The 24,439-nt window shown below is 44.3% G+C and overlaps 1 protein-coding gene across 4 annotated transcripts in view; it reads left to right on the forward strand.

The window, feature by feature from the left end:
- Positions 1-24,262, forward strand: part of Nsd3 (nuclear receptor binding SET domain protein 3) — a 107,802-nt gene extending 83,540 nt beyond the window's left edge. For 3 of the 4 annotated variants that reach the window (XM_075986409.1, XM_075986408.1, XM_075986411.1), the window contains 9 exons: positions 1,969-2,125; positions 5,045-5,247; positions 5,826-5,938; positions 6,560-6,829; positions 12,573-12,689; positions 14,929-15,070; positions 16,575-16,681; positions 17,916-18,117; positions 18,784-24,262. In XM_075986409.1, coding sequence (XP_075842524.1) covers positions 1,969-2,125; positions 5,045-5,247; positions 5,826-5,938; positions 6,560-6,829; positions 12,573-12,689; positions 14,929-15,070; positions 16,575-16,681; positions 17,916-18,117; positions 18,784-19,025 — 1,553 coding nt within the window. In that variant the 3' untranslated portion in view covers positions 19,026-24,262. The remainder of the gene's footprint in view (positions 1-1,968; positions 2,126-5,044; positions 5,248-5,825; positions 5,939-6,559; positions 6,830-12,572; positions 12,690-14,928; positions 15,071-16,574; positions 16,682-17,915; positions 18,118-18,783) is intronic. The other variant, XM_075986410.1, reaches the window with a different exon arrangement.
- Positions 24,263-24,439: the final 177 nt, after the last annotated feature.

Raw genomic sequence — 24,439 nt, forward strand, 5'->3', positions numbered from 1 at the left:
TATTGACATCAATTTAAATGATTTTGAGCCCTCTACTTCTCTTGAGTGATTGATATATTTCCTCTCTTGGATCTCAAAAGCAGTTTTTTGTTGTTGTTCTTGGTTTTGTTGTCATTGTTGTTTTGGTTGGTTTGTTTGTTTTGCATAGCACAAAGCAAGACCATTCATATTTTTTCTTTATTCTTATATATTTTGAACATCTCTATCATGATAGTTTTCACTGGCTCTGGCTCTGTATTTCCTCTGAATTAAGACTGAAAATTTAGGACCATTTACATTGACAGTGAGCATTTTCAGCTCGACTTCCACAGTGGTGCTAATAATCACGTGTCCTTTAAGGCTGTCTATAAGACAGCACTCCCTCCTGATTGTTCCTTTCTGATGGACTTAAACCATTCAAGCGACTAATGCCCAGGATGGAAAATTGTGCCTGCAGTCAAAGGGGAACAGTGCAATGACCGCAGTAAAGATGGCGGAGGAAATACGGTTCTTGGGCTGTCACTGGCCGAGTGCGTAGTTCTCCTTCTGTTTTCATGCCACAGTTAGAGGTTGAAAGTCCAGGAAGACAAGATTTCTGGAGCTCTGTAAGAGGCTGGATCGTGTAATCTGATCAAGTTATAGAGAGGGCTCTGAGTCCCTGCCTGTGAGACTTCGCGTCTCTCTACCTTGTAAGCTGCAAAAGTGTTGCTCTTTGTCTTCAGTGTTCAACCCTTCCGGTCCCTTGATGTTCGTACTAGAAATACCTAATCATCCCATTTTTATTTGTTTGCATTAAAAGTATTATTCTGTTTGTCACACCTGTTTATGTGTCAACCAGGGAACATTTTAGTCTAGAAAGAGAGGGCTTAGTAGGAACCTGAAATGATATGTCTGCACATTCTACTTCATTCTGCACCGAGAATTACTTAGTTTTGTGCTATGAAACAGTGGTTCTCACACTTAAGTCATAAATCTAGATATAAAAGAACATTTTCAAATATTTTTGGAAAATTAAGAAAATTACTTATTTATACAATATAGAGTTACATGAGATTTATTTGGTTATGACTTTAACCGTTCAACATAACAATACTGTAATACTTGCTTTGCTTTTGGATCATAGTCTCCAGCAGCTATGATTTCTTTGGTCAATACAAATAGGAGAGCTGGGCATGATGGTGCATGCCTGCAGTCCCAGCACTGGGGGACAGGCAGCAGGACCACCAGGGGGGAGTGTGAGCTACATAATGAGGCTATCTCCAAATAAAGGTGGCAGAAAATCGTTAAAGTTGAAATGCAAGTTTGTTTTTGGTTGGTGTGATTTTGAAAATATGGGTCATAACTAGGAGGCAGGGAACCCTTGGTGATGGAGCCGTTGCGAGCCCCTGCGTGACTGTTTTCACTGAGCAGGTGTAATCATCAGTTTGGGGATCTGGGTTCCACCTTCGTGTTCTAAGAAGAAGAAAAGTACTGATTGATCAACTTATTATTTTCATTCTTGACTGATTTTTTTTTTCATTTAAACACTGCTTGGCCCTTAGCTCTAGCCCTTACTGGCTAAGACTGATTTTATTATAAAGGGATTTAGTTCATTGTGGCAGTGGATTAAGATACAAACGTGATTATTGCTTTTCTTCTTTGCTTGGAAGAACGAAAGAAAGCTATTTGTTTGAAAACTTGCTTTCAAATCTACTTGGGTTAAAGAGTTTCTGTGTCTTTTATGACGTTTTAGCTAGCTTAAGCCTGATTCCCCAGTTGCTCATATTCTAAAGGGTGCAGCAGTTTTTTTGGTCCTACTTAAGGCTCCATATTTCTAGCCGCTGGAGTCCTAGAAACGGGCTGTTTCATTTGTTTCTTATTGTAATGCATCAGTCTGGATATGACTCAATCAACCCCTTTGTCTTCCCCATTTGAAAAAAATCGCATGTACTTAAAAGATCCCTTCCTCCTTTCCTTCTTTTTCAGTTCTAAGACTCTGTTTGTTTCCAGGCGGGAAGCTTCTCTGCTGCGAGTCGTGCCCTGCTGCCTTCCACCCAGAATGCCTGAGCATAGACATGCCGCAAGGCTGCTGGAACTGCAACGACTGCAAAGCCGGAAAGAAGCTGCACTACAAGCAGATTGTTTGGGTCAAATTGGGAAACTACAGGCAAGTTTTCTAAGGAAAACCTTACCAGTAGGAAGTAATACTGTTCCGAGCGGGTTTGTAATCTGCATGCAGTGCGGGTGACGCACAGGCAGAGACAGGCGCGGTTCCCTGAACAAAAGGGGCTGAAGGAAAATTGGACTTAGGTATTTGTTCTTAGGGGATTGGAATGGTTACATTGCGCTTGGATTTTTGTTTTTGTTTGTTTGCCTTTTTCTTTAAGAGTGGGGTTTTTTACTTTGTTTTTAGGTTCTGAGAATTATTTTATACTAATGAATTATGTACTACTAAATTTTGAAATGAAAGAATTTACATGGAGAGTAGAGATTATGTTTTCTTTGTATTTTAGTTTAATATTTATTTTTAACTTCTTTTTCTAAACATTTGTGTATTGAATTATGTGTATGGATGTCTTATTGGCCTATATGTCTATATATCATGTGTGTGCTTGCCTGTGGAAGCCAGAAGAGGGTATCAGATGCCCTGAGACTGAGTCTCAGACAGCATGAGCTGCCACTGAGTACCAGAAATTGACGCAGGCCTCTGGAAGAGCAGTCAGTGCTCTTAATCACTGAGCCATCTCCCCAGTCTTCTAATTTCTACTGAGAGCAAGAGTTTATAGCCTTGTCGAGACAGAGCCATTTGATTCTCTGTCTCTTTAAATGTTTCTCAAGACAGGGTTTATCTCTTTAACAGCCCTGATTTGACCTGGCTGGCATCTTTCTTACAGAGATCTGCCTGCTTCTGCCTCCCTAATGCTGGGATTAAAGGAAAGTGTACGCCACCAGGGCACAGCTAGGTTAGTTGAATTCTAAACCAGGCCCATGTGTTCAAATTGCCGTAAGCTTTGTGGAAAGAGAGTGCTTTAAAAAAACAAAACAAGCCTGGCGGTGGTGGTGCACGCCTTTAATCCCAGCACTCGGGAGGCAGAGGCAGGCGGATCTCTGTGAGTTCTAGACCAGCCTGGTCTACAAGAGCTAGTTCCAGGACAGGCTCCAAAACCACAGAGAAACCCTGTCTCGAAAAACAAACAAACAACAAAAAAAAAAAAACAAAAACAAAGCATGTCCTCTAAAGAGGGAGATTATTCCAGTAAGAGTCATTTGTACTTACTTATTTATTAAATGGGGCATGTATGTATCACAGTACAATTATAAAGTTCAAAAACAGCTCTCAGGAACCAGGTCTCTCCTTCTAACATATGTGTCCCCAGATACACCCAGGAGGTCAGCGTTGGCAGCAGCACCCATATACCTGCTGAGCTACCTCGCCAACCCAAGCGTTAGTTCTTAAAGGGATGAGAACAGGGGCTGCAGAGATAGTTAAGAGCACTTGCCGCTCTTTAGAAAATCTGAGTTCAGTTCCTAGCACCCACGTCAGGTGGCTCACAACCTCCTGTAACCCCAACTCTAGGGGTTCAGACATTCTCTTCTGGCCTCACATGTATGTACACACATAAAAATAAAAACATACGCTAGACAGTGGTAGATCGCGCCTTCAATTCATATAAAAAGTAAATCTTAGAGAACATCATTACATGTTTACAAATGCAAGTGTGTGTGCATGTGCCACAGTGCGCAGGTGAAGGTCAGAGGACAGCTTCAGGAGTCAGTCTCCTTCCGTCCTCTGGGCCCCGGGGGTCAGACCAAGGTCGTCAGGCTTGGTGGTGTGTGTGTGTGTGTGTGTGTGTGTGTGTGTGTGTGTGTGTGTGTGTTTAAGGATAGATCTGGATATAATGTAGGTCTTTTTTTTCCAGTTTGGTTGTATGGGTACATTCTCTCCATAGGTTAGCCTGTAACTCGTGCTTTTAGAGTACTGAGATCACATGCATGGCTCACCCTACCCTGCCCTATACTGTGTTCTTAATATCTGGGGAAACACACATCTAATGTCACTAGTCTCCAGGACAACATCATAAGGGAGGGTATTTTTTCTACCTACTCTGTGCTTATTAAGACAAATTGATTCTGACATGCTAACTGACGCAAGACCTGGCGCATCAGATCAAGAGGTTTCCCCACCTGACGCGTCAGGAAGTGCTGGTTTGTATGTCATGCTTATTCTTTCCCCGGCAGTGGTCTGCTCTCAGAAACCATCCTTCATCCCTTGAGAGATGATTTTCTCTACCTGGGAAGATATTAAGTCAAGTGTGGGAAAGTAAAGTCTCTACAGTTAAAATGGACTGGGACCATATTAATTAACATCCATGTTCCAGAGCTGGAAAATGGGCCCATCGTCCTTTTCTTAGTAGACATTATAATTGATACGTTTGTGATAAATATTTTATATGTTAATCTTTTAAGGAAAGAAACCAAATAAGGCAGCTTGGACCTACTTTGCTTAGCCTGTGTTCACTACTTTATTAACCATTAATAGTTTTTTTTTAAATATTTATTTATTTGTTTATTTATTTATTTATTATGTATACAGTGTTAGTTTCCATGTCTGCCTACAGGCCAGAAGAGAGCACCAGATCTCAGTATAGATGGCTGTGAGCCACCATGTGGTTGCTGAGAATTGAACTCTCAGGACCTCTGGAAGAACAGTCAGTGTTCTTAACCTCTGAGCCATCTCTCCAGCCCCCATCAATAGAGTTGTGTGTGGTGGTTTTTGGGGAGTTCTTTGAGATAGGGTCTGCAGGTGGTGGTGGCGGCCTCTGCTTTTAATCCCAGCACTTGGGAGGCAGAGGGATCTCTGTGAGTTTGAAGCCAGTCTGGTTTACAGAGTGAGTTCCAAGACAGTCAGGGCTGTTGTTACACAGAGAAACCCTGTCTCGAAAAAAAACAAAAACAAAAACAAAAAACAAGTATTGTGTGGTTTTACAATCTGAGTCTGAATAAATCTTGAAAATATAAACCTCTTTCTTTCCTTCCAATCTGTTAAGAAGAGTGATTTTTTTCCCTTTCTCACTTCTGTTTTCAGATGGTGGCCTGCAGAGATCTGCAGCCCCAGGTCTGTGCCCTTGAACATCCAGGGCCTTAGGCATGACCTGGGGGACTTTCCCGTGTTCTTCTTTGGTTCTCATGACTACTACTGGGTTCACCAAGGCAGAGTGTTCCCTTATGTGGAAGGAGACAAAAGCTTTGCTGAGGGACAGACTAGCATTAATAAGACCTTCAAGAAAGGTAAGTTGACCGTGCCCCATGCTTTCGGTGACTCATAACTAGCACTCCAGTGCATGGTTCTTGAATCCCCTTCTTTGCACTTGAAGTTTCTGCCCCTTGAGAATATTCTCCAGGCATCACAATTTTACATCCATAAACTTCCCATGGCATCAGGCCTGGGTTTGAGACGCATAAAGCACGGAACACTGCTGTGTTTGAAGTGTCTTTAACCAGGTGAGGCAGGAGTGGAAAAGTCTTCCCAGGGAGAGCCTGGGGCCTCTGCAACATGACAGAAGTCTGCCTTTCTGAGGAAGGATAGACGTTATTTTAGATAGAACATCTAGGATAGTGTTCTCAAGTAGAGTCACTAAGAGACCTTTGTCATTGATGTAGGTAGGACCTTTGCTCTGAGGAATGGACACAGTATAGTATCCTAATTTATTATTAAGTCTATAATGGTGGTGACTGGTGATTTTCAGGATGTAATTTTAAAAAGTAACCACCAGGCAAGATACAGATCATCTCTAAGGTGGTAGGATTTAACGTCCTGCCCTACGGTGTGTTTGCATTTGGGTAACGGCCTGCTCGCCTCTTGTCAGCACTGGAAGAAGCTGCAAAGCGTTTCCTGGAGCTGAAAGCACAGCGAGAAAGTAAGGAAGCTCTGGAGATGGAGAAGACCTCAAGGAAACCCCCTCCCTACAAACACATCAAGGTGAGCAGTCCCTCCCCGACCTGCAGAAATGTTCTCTGACAGTCAGTGTCTCTTTGGGGACTGGTAGTTCCTGTGGCTGCAGCAGTGGGAGCCCTGCCCAGGGTGCTGAGGGTGGGAGCCCTGCCCGCAATGCTGGGGGTACTGAGGGTGGGAGCCCTGCCCGCGGTGCTGAGGATGGGAGCCCTGCCCGCGGTGCTGAGGGTGGGAGCCCTATCTGTGGTGCTAAGGAGTAGGCCCTGCCCGTGGTACTAGGACGTGGGTCTTTGGCATTCTTTTCTACACCCAAGAACCATGACTTATATGAAATTCCATTCTGTTCCTAGCAGATTATCTTGCAACCAAATGAGGAGATAGATCTTTAGCCTCTCTATTCCAGAGACTTCGTAGATGGCTTATTTTCTCTTAATTTCAGGTATTAAATTTCTGTCAGCCTGTGGCAAGTGAAATAAACAAGTGAGAATTAACATCACATTTAACACTTTGGTCTAGTAAATAGATGTGGTTATTCCTTCTCGTTTATTCAGAAGACGTTAAGATAAAGAACTTTGATGCAGGAGTGCCAGTCTCCCACAGCTTGCTCACCTGCTCTTTCCTTTCCTTTCCTTGCGCTTCTGTCTCTAGGCTAACAAAGTAGTAGGAAAGGTCCCAGTCCAGGTAGCCGACCTGTCAGAGATTCCCCGCTGTAACTGCAAGCCTGCGGATGAAAACCCTTGTGGCTTGGAGTCGGAGTGTCTGAACAGGATGTCGCAGTATGAGTGTCACCCGCAGGTGTGCCCTGCCGGGGTTCGCTGTCAGAACCAGTGCTTCACCAAGAGACTGTACCCCGAAGCAGAGGTCATCAGAACGGAGCGGAGAGGCTGGGGCCTCAGGACCATGAGGAGCATTAAGAAGGTAAAGTGTGGAGACCCAGCTCAGAGCAGGATGGGCCAGGGCCTCTGTCTTTTAGGACTCTTGGTTTGTGTCCCGACACTGGGATGGAAGCATAGCATTTATGACGAAACCTGAGCCTTCTCCTGGAGTTAAGAATTTGAATATACTTCTTGTTGGTTTTCATGGTGGATGGACACGTTAGAGAAGTAACATAATAAATTATGTTGACTATACACCGGGCAGAAACTAGCAAACTTAGAACTCGTGAGCCATAAGTGTGACTGAGTCGCTGTGTCATTAACATACACGGTGACAATAGTCCGCTGTCCGCATCCACATAGCCAAGGCTTCTTAGAGGCCCCGGCTTATCTGTAAAACAGTAGAAGCAGTTGGGGTCTTTAACATATATAACTTATTTTTATTTTCATACCTTGAGACAGTTTTTTTTTTTACAAGAGTCTCCTGGCACAAGAAATAGATAACAATTGGAGAAGTATCTTAAAGCCAAATAGCTTAAAAGAAAGACAAAACTCTCTAGTAGACTCTACTGAAGTAGTGGTCTGTGATGTTAGAGCACCTGAGGCTCTTGTCAGAAATCAGCTGTGGGGAGGATGGCGCACACTGTTAATTCCAGCAGAGGAACAAGGATCTCTGAGTTCAAGGCCAGCCTGGTCTACAGAGTGAGTTCCAAGGCAGCCAGGGCTACATTGTGAGACCCTGTCTCAGAAAAAGGAACTAACCAGGGGCTGGAGACCTCAACAGTTAAAAGCACTTGTTGCTCTTGCAGAGGGCCTGAGTTTGCCAGCACCCACGTGGTGGCTCCCAACCATCCATAACTCCAGTTCTAGGGGATCGGATGCCTTCTCCTGACCTCTGGGCACAGGCACATGTGACATACATACATACATGCAGGCAAAGCAGTGACACACATACAGTGAAAACGTCTAAGAAGTGAGGGAGGCTGGAGAGTTGTGACGGTGGTTGAGTGCTTCCTGCTCTCACAGAGGACCAAGGGACGGAGCAACTAGTGGGCCTGGAGAGTGGGCCAGACACGAGGTGAGATAGGTAGTCCAGGGCTCGGTCTCAGTGAGCACCTCAGTCAAGAAACTACTGGACTGTTTAGTAGGGTGACTTGATTGATAGGGCAAATTAGTTTTCTGCTACTGTATAAAAGTATTTCCACAAGGTTAGCAACTTAAACCTGGGTGTGGTACCTCACAGTTGTGTCTGTCACTTGAGAGACTAAAGCAGGAGAATCGCCAAGAATTTGATACTGACCTGGACTATATAAACTTGTGAATTTTGGCTTAGCCTTAAGAGCAAAACCCTGTCTCAAAAACAAAACAAGTTAGCAACTTAAGTGACTATCGAGAGCAATAAGAGCACTGGCCACTGTTGGACAGGACCCAGGTTCAATTCTCAGCACCTAGCATCCACACGGCCCCTCACAACCATCTGTGACTCTAGTCCCTCTTCTGGCCTCCATGGCACCAGACATGCATACAGTACACGGACCGCACAGGAGTAAATGTGATATGTGTTTTATTCCCATAGTTGATACGTGTCAGGGGTTCAGGCAGTGCTCAGCTGCATTCACTTAGGATCACAAGAAATGAAACTCGGGTCCTCAGCTCACCCAGGGAGGGACCCAGCTTCCTTGTAGCTATACAACTCCATTTTTTGTTTCTGTGGTCTGAATGCTTTTATTCTGAGATTCTCCCCCTATCCCCCACTGCTGCTGTTGGCCAGGAATGACTCTTAACCTTTAGTGGCTTCCCCAGTTCCTTGCTACCTGAGGGTCCCAATGTAGGCAGACCTGGCAGACGCTGAGGTCATAGACTCCACAGTCTTGTTTGCCTGTGCATGTTGTTACCATCACTGCTTCCTCGGAGGGCAGGATCACAAGTGGGATCTGGGGTGACCTTGACAATCTGCCGCATTTGGAGCTGAAGAGAATAACTTTGGCTGGAGTGTGCCAGGGAAGCGACCCTGGGCACAAGGGTGTAGGCCTGCATTAGTGCTGTCTACTCTCGGCCATCCTGTAGGAACTGAGGAGAGCTTGTGTGTGGGGTGGACGTGTGTTCGAACAGTAAACACACACTTGATTCTCCTCTGACGAGTTTGAAATGCATGTGAGTCCTGCAGACGACAGGTGGAGTCAGCATGGCTTTTGGGATGAGAAGGCCGGCGGTTATATGAGCACCTTGTAGTCCCTTGTGAGCTTATCATGTAAAACAGCGAGAATGACGGCAACAGCAGCAAATTCTTAAGGATCTAAAGGTTCTGAATCTCCGTCTTGGTGGGGGTGTGAGCGGAACAGCCAGTGTCAGCAGTAGTTTGCCAGTTCTCTTTAAATATGCGTGTACATTTACTGTATTATACAACAAATTTCCCTCCAGGCTATTTAAGCCAGGAAAATGAAAATCTGTAATTACACGGAAACTCTTCCTAAATGTTCACAGCAAGTGCATTTTTATAATAGCAAAAATCTGGGAAGACTAGCCAGTCTTCTTCAGTGATGTATGTGTATAACATATATAAACAGGTGGCGGTACGGCCACATTGAGGGGTCCTACCAAGACAGTAAAGACAACTGAAACACAACTTGAGTAATCTCTGGAGGACTGGCTTGAATGACTTCTACTACTACTGCTACTGCTACTGCTACTGCTACTGCTACTGCTACTACTACTACTACTACTACTACTGCTAGTCCCATGGCTCTAGAGATGGTTTAGTGGTTAGGAGCACTTGCAGAGGACCCAGGTGTGAGTCCCAGCACCCACACTGAGCTCCAGTTCCTGGGTGTCTCATACCTTCTTACAGCCTCTCTGGACACTGCACACACATGGTGCACTCATAAACTGTTTGCGTGCACACACGTGCACACCTATACACATATATCTTTGGGCAAAACATTCATACACATAAACTAAGACAAATCTTTAACTATTTTATATGTGAGTGTTTTGTATATGTATGTGTTTGTGTTGTGTGCCTGCTTGGTGCCTGCATAGGTCAAAAAGAGGGCATTAGATCTCCTGGATCTTATAACACATCTTTAGGAGCTAGAAAGATAGCTTGTCAGTTAAGAATGTTGACTGATCTCCCAGAGTACCATGGTTGGATTCTCACAGCCACATGGCAGCTCACAGCCATCTGTACCTCCAGATCCAGGGGATCTGATATCTCTTCTGGCCTCACAGGACACCGGGCATGCAAGTGGTGCACAGACATATATGCAGGAAAACGTCCATACACTTAAATAAATAATTTTAAAAACCAAATCTTAAAAAGTAATTCTCACCGGCAGTGGTGGCGCACACCATTAATCCCAGCACTTGGGAGGCAGAGGCAAGTGGATCTCTGTGAGTTCAAGGCCAGCCTGGTTTACAAAGCAAGTTTCAGGACAGCCAGGACTATTACACAAAGAAACCTGTCTCAAAAAAAAAAAAGTTTCAGGCTGGAGAGATGGCTCAGAGGTTAAGAGAACTGACTGCTGTTCCCGAGGTCCTGAGTTCAATTCCCAGCAACCACATGATGGCTCATAACCATCTATAATGAGATCTAGTGTCCAGAACACTATATACATAATAAATAAATTTTAAAAAAAGTCTCAAAAGGTTACATATTATATAAATGCATTTATAGAGCATCCTTAAATGACAGAATTATACTGATGGATTGGTGTTGGACAGGAGTTAGGAAACCAGGGTGCTGGGGTGATGGAGGATGTGTGTGGCCATTAAAGAAAACCTCTAGACATCCTGTGGTGCAGGTACAGTCTTCAGCACGATTGTATGGTGGCAGGATTCCATGTCTGAGTGCGGTGTGTGTGACACCACGGTTTTCTAGTTACTGCTGTGTTCGAATTCATAAAACGTCACTATTGGAGGAATCCGACCGAACAGTGTAGAGTTTGTATTTTTAGCTTTCTGTAAATATACTTATTCAAAATCTAACGATTGAAGAGCAGACACCTGCCCTATCTGCTTCAGGTTCAGACTTCTTCCGTTTCTCACCCCTAATAGCCACCACCTCCACAGCTATAAACTATTAAAAGATTGCAATAATAGTGATGATAATGGCTTCAGAAGTTGGGGTTGGCCTTATTCTAAGAGCTAGTGACATGCCACAGGTGCCACTTGGAACTATAGAAATAATAATGCTATCCGCAAGAAAAGACAAGCACCTGCACAGGAATAATGCCGCCCAAATGCCCGTGAGTAAGTAACAGCCGTTCACTTCCAGGGGTGAAGTAGTGTGTGTGTGTAAGATCATGTGTACCTATATGTGTGAAAGTCGGTGACAAGCCGGGTGTTGTTTCTGAGGTGCTTTCATGCCTTTAAACATGTCTTAGCAACTTGGGGAGGAAAAGGTTACTTTAGCTTGCAGTTGTAGTCAGGGCAAGAACTCAAGGTAGGACCCGAAGCCGAGGCCGTGTGGGAGCGTTGCTGACAGCTGCTTATGCCGCTCCCCACGGCTCAGTCAGTTTGCAGGTCTTTGTTTTTTTCTTTTCTCCAAAGCTCTGGCTGTCCTGAGACTCACTATGTAGACTGAGTTGCTTCTGCCTCTAGGGCACTAGTGTTAATGGTGTGCAGTACCATAGCCTGGGCAGCCTGCTTTCTTACACCACAGGACCACCACACCAGCCATTTGCCAGGACTCACCAACACGTGATATGATGGAAGCATTTTTCTCTTTTGGGGTTCCTCTTCCCAAATAACTCAAGGTCCTGTTGAGTTGCCCAAAGGCCACTAGGTCATAACTGCTGTTTGAGATAGAGTTTCTCATTGGCCATGTAACTGGCATTGAAACCCAGCCATGTGTCTGGTCCTCAGCTCCCATCACTAGGATTTCAGGATCTGCCATTGTGCTTGGGCCCTTAGTTATGGAGATCTGAGCTCGGATCTCCACATTTGTGGGGAATCCCAACTGAGCCAGTTTATAGCTCTGCTGTTTTTACATTTCCACAGAGCTTGCCTGAGTTGACAGGGATGACACATGCACTTCATTTCTCTGTCTGTCTGTCTATCTATCATCTATCTATCTATCTATCTCTCTCTCTCTATCTATCTATCTATCTATCTATCTATCTATCTATCTATCTATCTATCTATCTATCTATCTATCTATCTATAGTTTTTCGAGACAGGGTTTCACTGTAGCTTTGGAGCCTGTCCTGGAACTAGCTCTTGTAGACCAGGCTGGCCTCAAACTCACAAAGATCCTCCTGCCTCTGCCTCCGAGTGCTGAGATTAAAGGCGTGCGCCACCACTGCCCAGCTCGACACCACGTACACTTCCACTTGCACACCGTAGTGTCTGGTGGGAGTTGGAACATCTCTTAGTCTGTCAAACTCAGGTTACACACCAAGCCATTCTGACCCCCAGCCCTAGGGTTTTGTTGTTAAAGCAAGTTCTCATGTGCTTCAGGCTGACCTAGGAATCAACATGTCCTTTCCATACCTCCCAAGTGCTAAGATTATAGGCATGTGCCACCACACCCAGTCTGTGTGCTATTGGGGATTGAACCCATGGCCTTGTACAAACTAGGCAAGGGCTCTACTAACTGCATTGCACTCCCAGCCCTCAGCCTTCTTCCTTCTGTTTTGACACAGACACACACATGCCTTTGCACCATAAGAGCACTTGCTACTCTTTGTGCTTTGGTTAATTTTCTTGATTCATACATGTGGTGTTAAAAAATACATTACAGTATAGTGCACAGATTTTACAGTGACATATTAAATGCTTCTCTGCAGGGTGAATTTGTAAATGAATATGTTGGTGAAGTAATTGATGAAGAAGAATGCAGACTTCGAATCAAGCGAGCACACGAGAACAGTGTAACTAATTTTTATATGTTAACTGTTACCAAGGTAAAATTGCTTTTATTTTTTGATAAGAAAAAGGGACATTTTATGTTTTGTTCATAATTTTATGTTGGACTCAGTTTCTCTTAGTTTCATTTTCTCTAAGTATAATATGATTTTCAGTAGTCAATACTGTAATTATCTCAGGAGTACAGAAGGAACCCTTCATAGTCATGAGACTCCAGCCAAGGCCTAATCAGAAATGAACTCTAGCCGTGTCTAGGTTGGAGTTGTTGGGTTCTAATCCTAGATCTGCATCAGTGAGAGACCTGGTTTCTTTATCACTGTTGGAAGAATCAGCTCTCGGATTCTGAATTATAAAATACCTTGAAATTTCTGATTAACCAGAAACTCATAAAATTTCTGTGTATTTATTAAGCTTTTAAAAAGGAAATGAGAGCAATTATTATCATCGTCCTGATAGAGGACGGGAAACCCAGGTCGAGGTACAGCTCAGTCAATTGTTTAGTGTTCTGTCGCCCTTCAAGAACCAAGACTGGTACCCATGTTTCCTTGTCCGGGAATGTTTCTAAAAGATTCAGAATATCATTCAGGGTGAGGTCATAACTCCACGGTAAAGCATATGCTGAACATACGTGAGGCTGAAGTCATGACTCCATGGTAAAGCACATACTACACATATGTTATATGAGACTGTGGTCATGGCTCCATGGTAAAGCACATACTACATGTATGTTATATGAGATTGTGGTCATGGCTCCATGGTAAAACATATACTACACGTATGTTATATGAGACTGTGGTCATGGCTCCATGGTAAAGCACATACTACACATATGTTATATGAGACTGTGGTCATGGCTCCATGGTAAAGCACATACTACACATATGTTATATGAGACTATGGTCATGGCTCCATGGTAAAGCACATACTACACGTATGTTATATGAGATTGTGGTCATGGCTCCATGGTAAAAAATATACTACACGTATGTTATATGAGACTGTGGTCATGGCTCCATGGTAAAGCACATACTACACATATGTTATATGAGACTGTGGTCATGGCCCCATGGTAAAGCACATACTACACATATGTTATATGAGACTGTGGTCATGGCTCCATGGTAAAGCACATACTACACGTATGTTATATGAGACTGTGGTCATGGCTCCATAGTAAAGCACATACTACACATATGTGAGGCTGTGGTCATGGCTCCATGGTAAAGCACATTCTGCATTTATGTTATATGAGACTGTGGTCATGACTCCATGGTAAAGCACATACTACACGTATGTGAGGCTGTGGTCATGGCTCCATGGTAAAGCATATTCTGCACTTATGTGAGGTTGTGGTCATGGCTTCATGGTAAAGCACATACTGCACGTATGTGAGGCTTTGGATTTGAGTCTCATCACAAGCAAAAATGTAACAGGAAAAGAGCAAAGCACAGTAGAAGAGATTGTTGGGTATGATGGTGGATGTCTTTAATTCTGGTACTTTTGAGGTCGAGGCAGTGAGTTCCAGTACAGCCAGACCTACATTGTGAGACCCTATCTCAAAAGAAAAAAAAGATTATTCTGAAAGTATTTTAACTATATGTAGTTGTATCATTATTTGAAAATTTTCCAGCTCCAGTGCATGCTGCAGTCTGCCCCGTTGAATCCTAGTCTCGCTGAGCTCAGATCAGCCAGTGATTTCCAGAGCTTAAAGCTTATCCGCAGTTAGGAGTCCAGACCGAGGGGACCCAACTCCAGTGTTTTCTCTGTTGAACTGCGGTGTGAGTGCAAGCAGAGTGGGTAACTACTGGGAAGCACACCTTTCCCTGTGAGAGCAGAGAGAGATTGCGGCTCCACATCCTCACTGGGGGAGTCCCGTTTCCCCTTCTCCATCTGCATGGGGTAAACTCGTCTCTCCACGACAATTTCTCTTCAGGCTTAGAGCAGGAAAGAGAAACTGAGAGCAAATTAATTGAGTAGTTGGGTGTCTGAATAGTATAGCTCTTATCAAAAAGACCTAAACAAATGACCTGCTGACCTTATGTTTCTCCACGGCACCGTCCTCACCATTTTCGGCAGTGTCCGGTTAGAAGCTGTGAAAGTCTCAGGTCATCAAGTAGGGGAACTTCAGAGGGTGGCTGCAGTGTCCTCGGCGCTGCTAGCAGACACACACCAGCTGATAATAAATGCTGCAGCCTTGTGTTTCCTAACTGTGTTTCTAAATGGCTTGTCTGTAGTTTATGTCAAAAGTATCCCCCGCTTTGTCTCCCCTTTCTGAAGGACCGGATAATTGATGCTGGACCAAAAGGAAATTACTCTCGTTTCATGAACCACAGTTGTAATCCAAACTGTGAGACCCAGAAGTGGACAGTAAACGGGGATGTTCGAGTTGGGCTGTTTGCTCTTTGTGATATCCCTGCAGGTAAAGGGCCACGCTGTCCTGGGTCCCTCTGTGGGGACATCTCTCTTGTCAGGGAGGACATTATCCTTTAAGACTTGGCACCCGAGTATTGACTCAGGGAAGACAACATGCTCTGTTTGGAACTGGGCGTTTCTGCCAGCGCAGTAAAACTGCATCTGAAGAGAACACTGAGTGGCCTCTGTGCAAAAGAGGACCCGTAGAGCCTGTGTCTGTGCATGCCAGCGTGTTACCACTGCAGGGCAGATGCACGGCTTCCCCAAAGCACTCCGTCTGAATAGTGTGACTGGACGGCCTAGCTCTGTATTGTTCTTTCAACATACAAAGGTAACTAGCCCGTGGCAACTGGAGAGTTGGCTCATCAGTTAAGAGTGTATACTTTTGCAGAGGACCCGAGTTCACTTCCCAGTATCTGTGTAAGGTGGCTCACAACCACCTGTACTCCAGACACACCTCTAGCTTCCACAGGTACCCTCCCACACTCACATATACACATATTAAAAATAATAAAAGTAGATCTTGTACCAACTGTTTCCGGCCCTGAAAGACCACTCTGAGAGTGGACACTGAGCCTCGGCAGCCTCGCTGCTTTCTTTCTCCCTCCCTGCTCAGGTCTCAAATGCCTTAGCAATCCTGTCGGGAACTGATGGAGCAATTCAGTCATGAGGCCAGCTGAAGTCCTTTCTAGACTCTGGGTTAGTCACCCCTGCCTGAAACAGTGTTCAGGGGCCTTTAGTTTGGATCCCTAAGAGCGTTCACATTTCTGGTGAACTTGCGTTGTGAGTGTGTATTGGTTCATAGTGGAAGGCGCTCCTAACACTGTCACCATGCCATGCCATGTTGTTCGTTTAGAAACTAGAGTTTAGCTGGGCTGTGGTGGCGCACGCCTTTGATCCCAGCACTCAGGAGGCAAAGGCAGGCGGATCTCTGAGCTCGAGGCCAGCCTGGTCTACAAAGTGAGTTCCAGAACGGCCAAGGCTACACAGAGAAACCGTGTCTCAACAAACAGAACAAAACAAAACAAAAAAAGAAACTAGAGTTTAGCTTTGTAAAGAGGGCTCAGCTAGAAGCCCTTCTTGATCATAGATCACGTTTTCATTGTCTCCACCCCTTGTCAAAGTCTGTGTCGTCCTTTCAGACTGTTTAGCTTTGGCGTACATTTTGGTGGGCAGCAATGTTAGCCACTTGTCCCCACTCTTCTGTCTTTGTTTTCAGTAAGATGGGTGTGGAAGGAGGAAAGGTCTCTACAGTTATGTTATTTTTGGTATTCTATATGATGTGTGCATATGTAAGTGCTCCTGGGGACAAATGACAACTTCTAGGCTTAGGCTGTGCTCTTCCTCCAAATCAAACTCACGTTGTCAGACTTAAATACCAACGCTTTCACCCCCGAGCCATCTTGCCAGCCTGGGACAGTCTTTGTGTTAGAACCATGTGTCAGCGGGACAGTGTGTAGCAGTGCTTCCTCATGGTGTCACCGTGGATAATCATTTCTCTTGTGTTTTAGGAATGGAGTTGACATTTAATTACAACCTGGACTGTCTGGGCAATGGCAGGACAGTGTGCCACTGTGGGTCAGATAACTGCAGTGGCTTTCTAGGAGTGCGACCGAAGGTCAGTGGTGCAGGGTGTGCCCCAGCCAAGGGCAGGGAAGGGATGCATGCCGAAGGACCTGCTTGTCTTTGCAAGTGCTGGCTACAGAGTCTGGCCGCTCTGTCAGGTCTATCAGTGCCTCTCTGGGGGTGGTGGTGATGGTTGTTTTGACACAGATCTCATGGAGTGCAGACTGGCATTGAACTCTTGTGTCAATGAGGGTGACCTTGAATTCTTGATTCTTCTGCCTTCACCTCCCAAATGTTGGGGTCACAGGCTTCCACGACTGGACCCTGCTTGCTATTTTCACTTTCTTTTTTTTTTTTCCTTTGGTTTTTCGCTTTCTAATGAAGCTTGTTTTAGTGAGGTCTGGGAGGTTCTGAAATGTGCTAAACCCACTGAATTATGTGCTTCTAAACTGGTGGGTGTTACCTGGGTGTGGTGACTCAAGCATGTAATCCTAGCACTTGGGAGGCAGAGGCAGGAGAATTGCTATTAATTCCAGGCTAGCCTAAAAAGGAAACAAACAAACAAAACAAAAACCTTACATAAATACAAAGGTCTATATTATAGCAAGTAGTTATAGGTCATTGCGGAAAGGCAGGCTGAAGTCCGAACAGTAATGAAGTAAAGCAGTTTGTAGTTTGAACCACCCAGACAATTCAAACAAAAGAAACAACAACCCAGCGGTCAGGACTCTATTAAAGTGACGTTGTCTTTGAACACTGCTCAGCAGTGACTGGCCAGTCAGTGCACTGCCATCATGCCCAGGGAAGAAGTTCAGCTACTTTGTTAAGATCATCTCACTTTGGCCGGAAGGATGGCCCAGAACGTAAGAATACTTGTTCTTCTAGAGGACCGAGTTCAGTTCCCAGCAACCACATGGCAGCTCATATCTGTTACTGCAGTTCCAGGGGCTCCAACACCCTCATACAGACATACATGCAGGAAAACACCAATGCACATAAAATAAAAATCAGTTTTTAAAGAAATCACGGAAATGACAGACAGTATTATAGTTATTGCCCGGCCCACTGCCACCTTTAATGCACACAATAAACTGCTTCAGAGAAAGCAGACAACCCCAGTGGACAATGACAAGCCTTGCTCCAGTGTAGTATTGCGAGAAAAGTCCTTCTGACGTTTGTAGGACACGTGCAGAGATGCAGTTAAGGTTGTGGGTGTGCATTTACTGCTTCTGTGTAAAGTGTCATCATTATCTGATGTTGAAACTGTGCTCTGTCTTCCTTCCCAGTCTGCATTCGCATCCGCAGCTGATGAGAAGACAAAAAATGCCAAGTTAAAGAAAAGACGGAAACTCAAAACAGAGCCGAAGCAGATCCACGAGGATTACTGTTTTCAGTGTGGAGATGGGGGCGAGTTGGTCATGTGTGACAAAAAGGACTGTCCCAAAGCATACCACCTCCTCTGCCTTAACCTGACTCAGCCTCCATACGGTAAGCCCAAAGTATCCCACCTCCTCTGCCTTAACCTGACTCAGCCCATAGAGCTTCAAGCCCTTCAATTTTTGCCATTTATGTATAACTTGGGATACATTCTGTTGTCTTTAATGGAACCGTGAAATAAGAAACATTTAACAGAACAAACAATTTCTCTGGTCAGAGATTTGTTTCTATGCAAACTGGGCACACCTCATGTGGCTGCAAGGTCTCTTTCTTATGATTACTGTAGGTGGGTAGTTGGCACCTGTGGCATTGGGCTTGGCCAGTAGCTCATTTCTGTAACATGTGTAACATGACTAGATGTTTGTTTGACTGGAGTCTGGAATTGGATTCGTTTGGAATTAGCCTCTAAGCAAAGCAGGTAGGGTATGAGCCAGGTGCAATGGGGCCTGTCTTTAATCCCAGCACTTGAGAGGCATAAGCAGATTGATCTCTGGGCGTTCGCGGCCAGCCTGGGATCTATAGATAGACGTTGTCGCGAAAAGAAAAGTTTGGTGGTGGTGGCCTATGCCTTTAAGCCTAGTGCATAGGGAGCAGAGGTAGCCCAGGCAGCCAAGCTGCACAGTGGGACCCTGTCTCCGAAGGTGAGGGGACTCGGGGTTTTCCTGGGTAATCAAGAAGCAGGCTAACAGGTGCTCTCCCTCTCCAACCCTGCCTTAGGAAAGTGGGAGTGTCCGTGGCACCAGTGTAATGAGTGTGGCAAGGCAGCCGTCTCCTTCTGTGAATTCTGTCCACACTCATTCTGCAAAGCTCATGGAAAGGGGGCGCTGGTGCCCTCTGCATTTGAAGGTCGTCTCTGCTGCTCCGACCACAACCCGGCATCTCCTGTGTCACCAGAATATTGGAACAAGATCAAAAGTAAATGGGAATCACAAGATCATGGAGAGGAAGTGAAAGAATGAGCGGTGGTGATTCCCTCGCCTGCTGTTCTAAACTGAAGAAGCAAAGAGATGATGCATCTAAAACCAAGTGATGCTGCCTCTGCCCTCGGACTGCCTTAGACAGGGAAGCTGAAACCCGTTCACACGGCTAAGCAGGTGCTGCCTGGTCTCTCCAGTTTGTTTTGTTGCTTTGGGGATAATTTTGTGGACAGTGAAATTCCCTTGGTCTTTTCTGCCTTTTATTGTGCTTCAGTGTCTTGGCAACTACTGGAAGAGGTGTCTTCATTTTCAAAGTTGAGAGAAAGGGAGAGAGAGAGAAAAGGAAGTTCTGTTAGTAAGATCGGTGTCAAGCCCAAGATGCAATCCTTGGTCGTATAAAGCAAAATTAGCCATTCCTTTATTTATTTTCATTTTTAGGAATTGTGAGAAGTGTAGCTCAAACAATCTAACCTCCGTGTGTGTATGCGTGTGTGTGTCTACCTTTATATACCTCTTTACTGAGCCGTAGATAGGCTAACTTCTCTTTCCTTCTTCCCTTGCCTTCTCTAGTCCCAGAGAAGGCTCTGGCCAGTATTCAGTCTGGCCTCGTGGAAACAAACGCCTTGACAGCTTTTACCTCTGTGGTCTTCAACTAGGTGGGCTTCGTGGTGCAGTAACTACCTAGAAGTTAGGTAGAGGTGTGTAGGGCTCTGTCCAGGAGGGAGGAGGGACTGAATGCACCCCTGATTATGAGTGTCACCGTTTACAGATTCTCCTGTGCTGTGCATGTGTGAGGACATGAGCGCTCTTTGCTGTCACCCTGACACTGGCAAGCAGATAAAGACCGAGGAAGGCACAGACTAAAAGTTGGGGCATATAGGCACCATTTTCTGACCACTTAGTGTAGACTCCAGTCTTACTTAGAATTTATGGGCATTTTATTTTCTGTCTTTCCTTCTGCCAATCATGTTTGCTTTGCCAGCTGATGACTCAGTCATGTTTCCTGGTAGAGCTATGTAATTGAACCTGAATTATTTTTTAAGAGTTTTTTTTTTTCAGTTGATATCCTAACTTGGGGATGGTGAAAGCAGACAGAGACATCCTCACGTTATATGTGAACAGTGTCTTCTTAGTATTATGCAGAGCTTAAAATTGTCCCCATCGAGGAAGGGGGAGAACTTTTACAGGGTATGTAAGAACCACAAGGACGCACTTCATCTTAAAAAGCACTTGAGAATGCTCACTCCCAAGAAAGCCAGTGTTCACAGACATGGCTGTGATGTTTGATTAGTACAGACCTGAGCATACCAAGGTGTCTGCCCACAGAATTCCCTTGCATCTAGCACTTAGGAATATTCCAAGTATTAATACTATTCCAGTATTACCTGTATGAAATCCTGTGAGACACGGGAACACTGGACTAAGAAGACGTCTAGTGTTACTATCAAACATGAACTTCCTCAGTGAGTTTTCATGGCTTAGCCTCCTCAAGAACTTAGTACTTCTTTAACAGGGTGGAGATGCTCTCCGGCACCCTGGAATTGTATCAAGTGTGTTTGCTCCTTTTTTAATTTTTTACAGATCAATTCAGATCTCTTTCTCTGGATGAAAGAGCAATTCTGTGCCTCTTTTTTATATATAAATGTGCAATTTCTAGACAGCAGACAGACACTACAGTTTCCCTCTCTAAGCTCCTAACTGCCTCTCCTGGAGGAGCAACCCTAGTCATCTGCGGTGAGACGAGCTCCTGAGAGGAGGGCAGGATGCTGCACCCCAGTCAGACAACTGACGTGAAGCACAGCCATGCAAACACTACTCTCCAACCATTATGAAATTGATGTCCTTTGAAACAATATGAATATCTGGGGTTATCATACTAAAATATTATTTTATACAAACATGATAAACATTTTAAAACACACTGATAAGGGATTTTCTTTGATATTCCAAATGTAACTCTTGAGAACAGTGTCCAGTATGAAATTGTATCTTCTTTCTTTTTTGACTTTATGCTTTTTTAGTATAGGATCACTTTTATATAGCAAGGCCTAGGGTGCATCATGTATTTCTAAACACCTTAGGTTGACCTGTCTCTGTTCCGCTCCTTTGGGGTAGCATGTTTGTTTTTCTGTCTTTAATGAGCTTCACAAAGATTTCTCAACTCTTTTCTTCTTTGATGACTAATAGGATTGTTCTGCTGTTTCACAAGTGTGGTTCAAAATAGTTGAGCATGGCCCAGAGGCTTTCAATGCTCCCAACTTGGCACCTTCCTGTGCTATTGTGGCACAGGTCTGTCTTAGAGTTGAGGGCGAAGAAAGCAGAAGGCTCGCGGACTGTAAGTATACATACACCGTGCTTTCCTGTCCTACGTCAGAGCACATTCCAGAGGGCACCGTGCCTACTCACAGTCCGGAGCTGGTATTCATCAGTCTTGAAATCTGTATGTGAAATGCAGTATTTGGAGTTGGTTTTATTCAGTCCAGAAATGAAAGCCCTTGAAGCAGCGTGGGCTAACATTGGTGGTGTTTCAAATCTCGTTCTGAATCTTTGGAAGAAGAAGAGAAACTGGATTGTAATAGCTAGAGATGATGTCACGAAGCCACCACAGGCCCCGTGCTGTGGAGGCCACTCTGGGCTACCAGGATGGCTGCCTGTGCATGGCTTAGGAGGAAGGGGCCAGTGTGTGAAGCAGTCATCCACTTCTTTAATCTCATCAGTGTTGGAGATCAGAATGGAGTGGGTTTTATCTTTACCTCTGCTCTTCAAGCCCTATCCATTTTCATTCTCAAAAATTATCTTCCCTAAGCTGTAGAATAGACTGAGTTTGGGAACCATGGGAACTTGGAGATTTCTGTGTGTTGTATAAATAATAATAATAATTATAATAATATTAATATAATATAAATACATATACATATATCAATGAGTTAGGAAGCTATTTGAAACTAAAAAGATGATTGTGGAGGGGGGACCACAGCCAGCTGTGTTTGCTGTAAGTGATGTGGACTAGAGACACTGAGTGTCTGTGGTCATGCAAACACACAGACGGGCTGGCCTGGTGACAGCTTTCCTGAGTTCTTTCTTAGTGATAAGTTCTGTTAGACCCACAGGCTGTCTCATCTGTCATCTATTCAGAATGGAGAGCCAGGTTCCCCGGGGCCAGCTGCTTCTCTGTCCTTTTGTTTTTAAATCGCACGCTCCTCTTGCGGCATCCATTCACGCAAAGCTGAGCTGCTTCCAGCCGCATATCACGTCCTAATGGGGGAGGAAAGCACATGGCCTTTGAGTGTCACAGCTCGGGAAATGTGTGGTTCTCATGCCCCTCATGCGTCCACAGGCGCCGAGCAGTTGCTTTCTTACTTGACCTGAATTATTTCCACATAGCTTTGCACCTGACCTCCTCCTCCTCTTCTGCTGAGTTACTGTGGACAGCACAGGAAGTGACCAAATGGAAAGTTTCTCCACGAAGGACCACCCACCCTTGGCCTCTGGTTGCTTGTAAACAAAAAGAAGACCTTGGTCCATTTTCAGGTGGATTAGCAAATACTGACAAAACATCACCAAGTTCTGCCTTGGGTGGGGTGCTGGGGGTCTGGGAGAAAGGGTGTACGGGGGCAGGGAGGAGATGGAGTTCATCACTAGCACAGTGCGGTTCCCATGACACTGGCACCTCTGCCTCATTGATTCAGGCTCTTCATGCACTTGGCTCTTTAGAGTCTCACTACAATTCCTTTTTACAATCATGGCGTGGAAACCATCACTCTATTCTGTCAAAGTAAAGTTCTTCCCATGAGATCACAGGTATCTTAGATTTACTGGCACCATTGAGGGAGAGACTACTGCATGAGATAGCAGCAGCGTCTTTAGAAATTAGTTCCTATTTTTGTTTTGTCTTTTTGTTTGTTTGCCTCACCCCCAAGTGTCACTTGTTTTAATATATGCCTGGGTGTGGGGGGCGTTTGCATTTATGCTGAAAATGCTATGTGTGACCCTTGTTTCAAAAACCATTTCTGCCAGGCATGGTTGCGCATACCTTTAATCCCAGCACTCCAGAAGCAGAGGCAGGCGTGTGCCTGTGAGTTCAAGAATTACATAGTGAATTCCGGGACAGCTAGGACTATGTAGAGACCCTGTCTCAAAAAGAAAAAAAAAAAAAGAAAAAAATTACGTTGTTTGGCTTTTGTCTAGCCATTGCAAAAATGGCAAATGTGAGCACTTGTACCTGTGTGGGGGAGGGGGGAGAAAAGTATTGCTTGTCCTTTAGTAGGCTCTGAAAGTCATTACCGTCTATGTTAAAGGGAAAATAGAAATTGCCAAAGTCAGTATTCAGTCCTTGGTTTTCTTGTGACTTCGCTAGTCTGCTGAGGGATGAGAAGCACTTCCAGCTTCCTCTGTCTTTCCCCTGCCTGCTGACAGAGCCTCAGTGTGTGCAAATCCAGTTTGCCTAGATAGGGATTCCTGTCAGCTAAAAGAACGGGGAAATTTTACACTTACTTTTATTGTCAATTAACATCTCATTTTTTGTTCTGTGCCCTATGGTAACTTTACTGCCAATAATAACCAAGATGCTAACTGATTACAACTGGCTAAAAAGATCTTTTTATATACAAAGATTTGTGTATATTTTGAATTGATATGGCATTCATTTGTGTCGATTTGAATATTATACAATAAACAATTACCTGCAGATTTTGTCTTCATTCTGTGTTCTTTGAATAGTGTTCTTTACAGATTGTTTACACCTGTATTTACTGTAATGAACTTTGTAGATCCTGTGAAATATTATTTTGCTTAAACCACTTGAGTCCTTAATATCCAAGCATCGACCTTCACTGGTCAGTCTCAGTTTCTGTGACTTGGCCAAGAGCTCCTAACACTAAGGGATTAGTGCTAATTTTCCCTGGGGGTATCCTTCTAGGGCATTACCGTATAATGACTTTGAAACATAGTTTAAGGATTTTGTTGATTGACCAATGTCTTATTGCAAAGTATGAGCCTACCAACCTTGGTTGACCTGTGTATTGACAGCTTACTGCTAACTAGTTGGCATGTATGTAGGATTGCCTGTAATATTTAAACTCTTTCTGCTACGTGCTGGTGGGACAGTTTTGGTACATTGTATTTACTGAAATTTTGCCTTTTTAATTTTACAGATACTTTAGAATTCAAATGTGTTTTCTGCTTCTGTAAGAATGTGGAAACGTTTTTAATGGCATTCCATTGGTTTCAGGTCTTGCTCGAGGTTGACTTGAATAAACTGTCCTGTATGTTCTAATTAAGTATATGGGCTTGTTCTTTGCCTGTAATTTCTTGGTACAATTTACTGGGAAATGAAACACACCAAAAAGAAAAAATCCACCCAATCTCAGCCCGGTTTTCCCCCTTAAAATGCTGCTAAGAAATGGTTTCTTCAAAGTGAGCTTTCTTTTTGCTTTTGTCTTGAGGATGGATGGCGT

Source organism: Microtus pennsylvanicus, chromosome 9 (genome assembly GCF_037038515.1).
Source record: "Microtus pennsylvanicus isolate mMicPen1 chromosome 9, mMicPen1.hap1, whole genome shotgun sequence".
In the NCBI taxonomy this organism is placed as follows: domain Eukaryota; kingdom Metazoa; phylum Chordata; class Mammalia; order Rodentia; family Cricetidae; genus Microtus; species Microtus pennsylvanicus.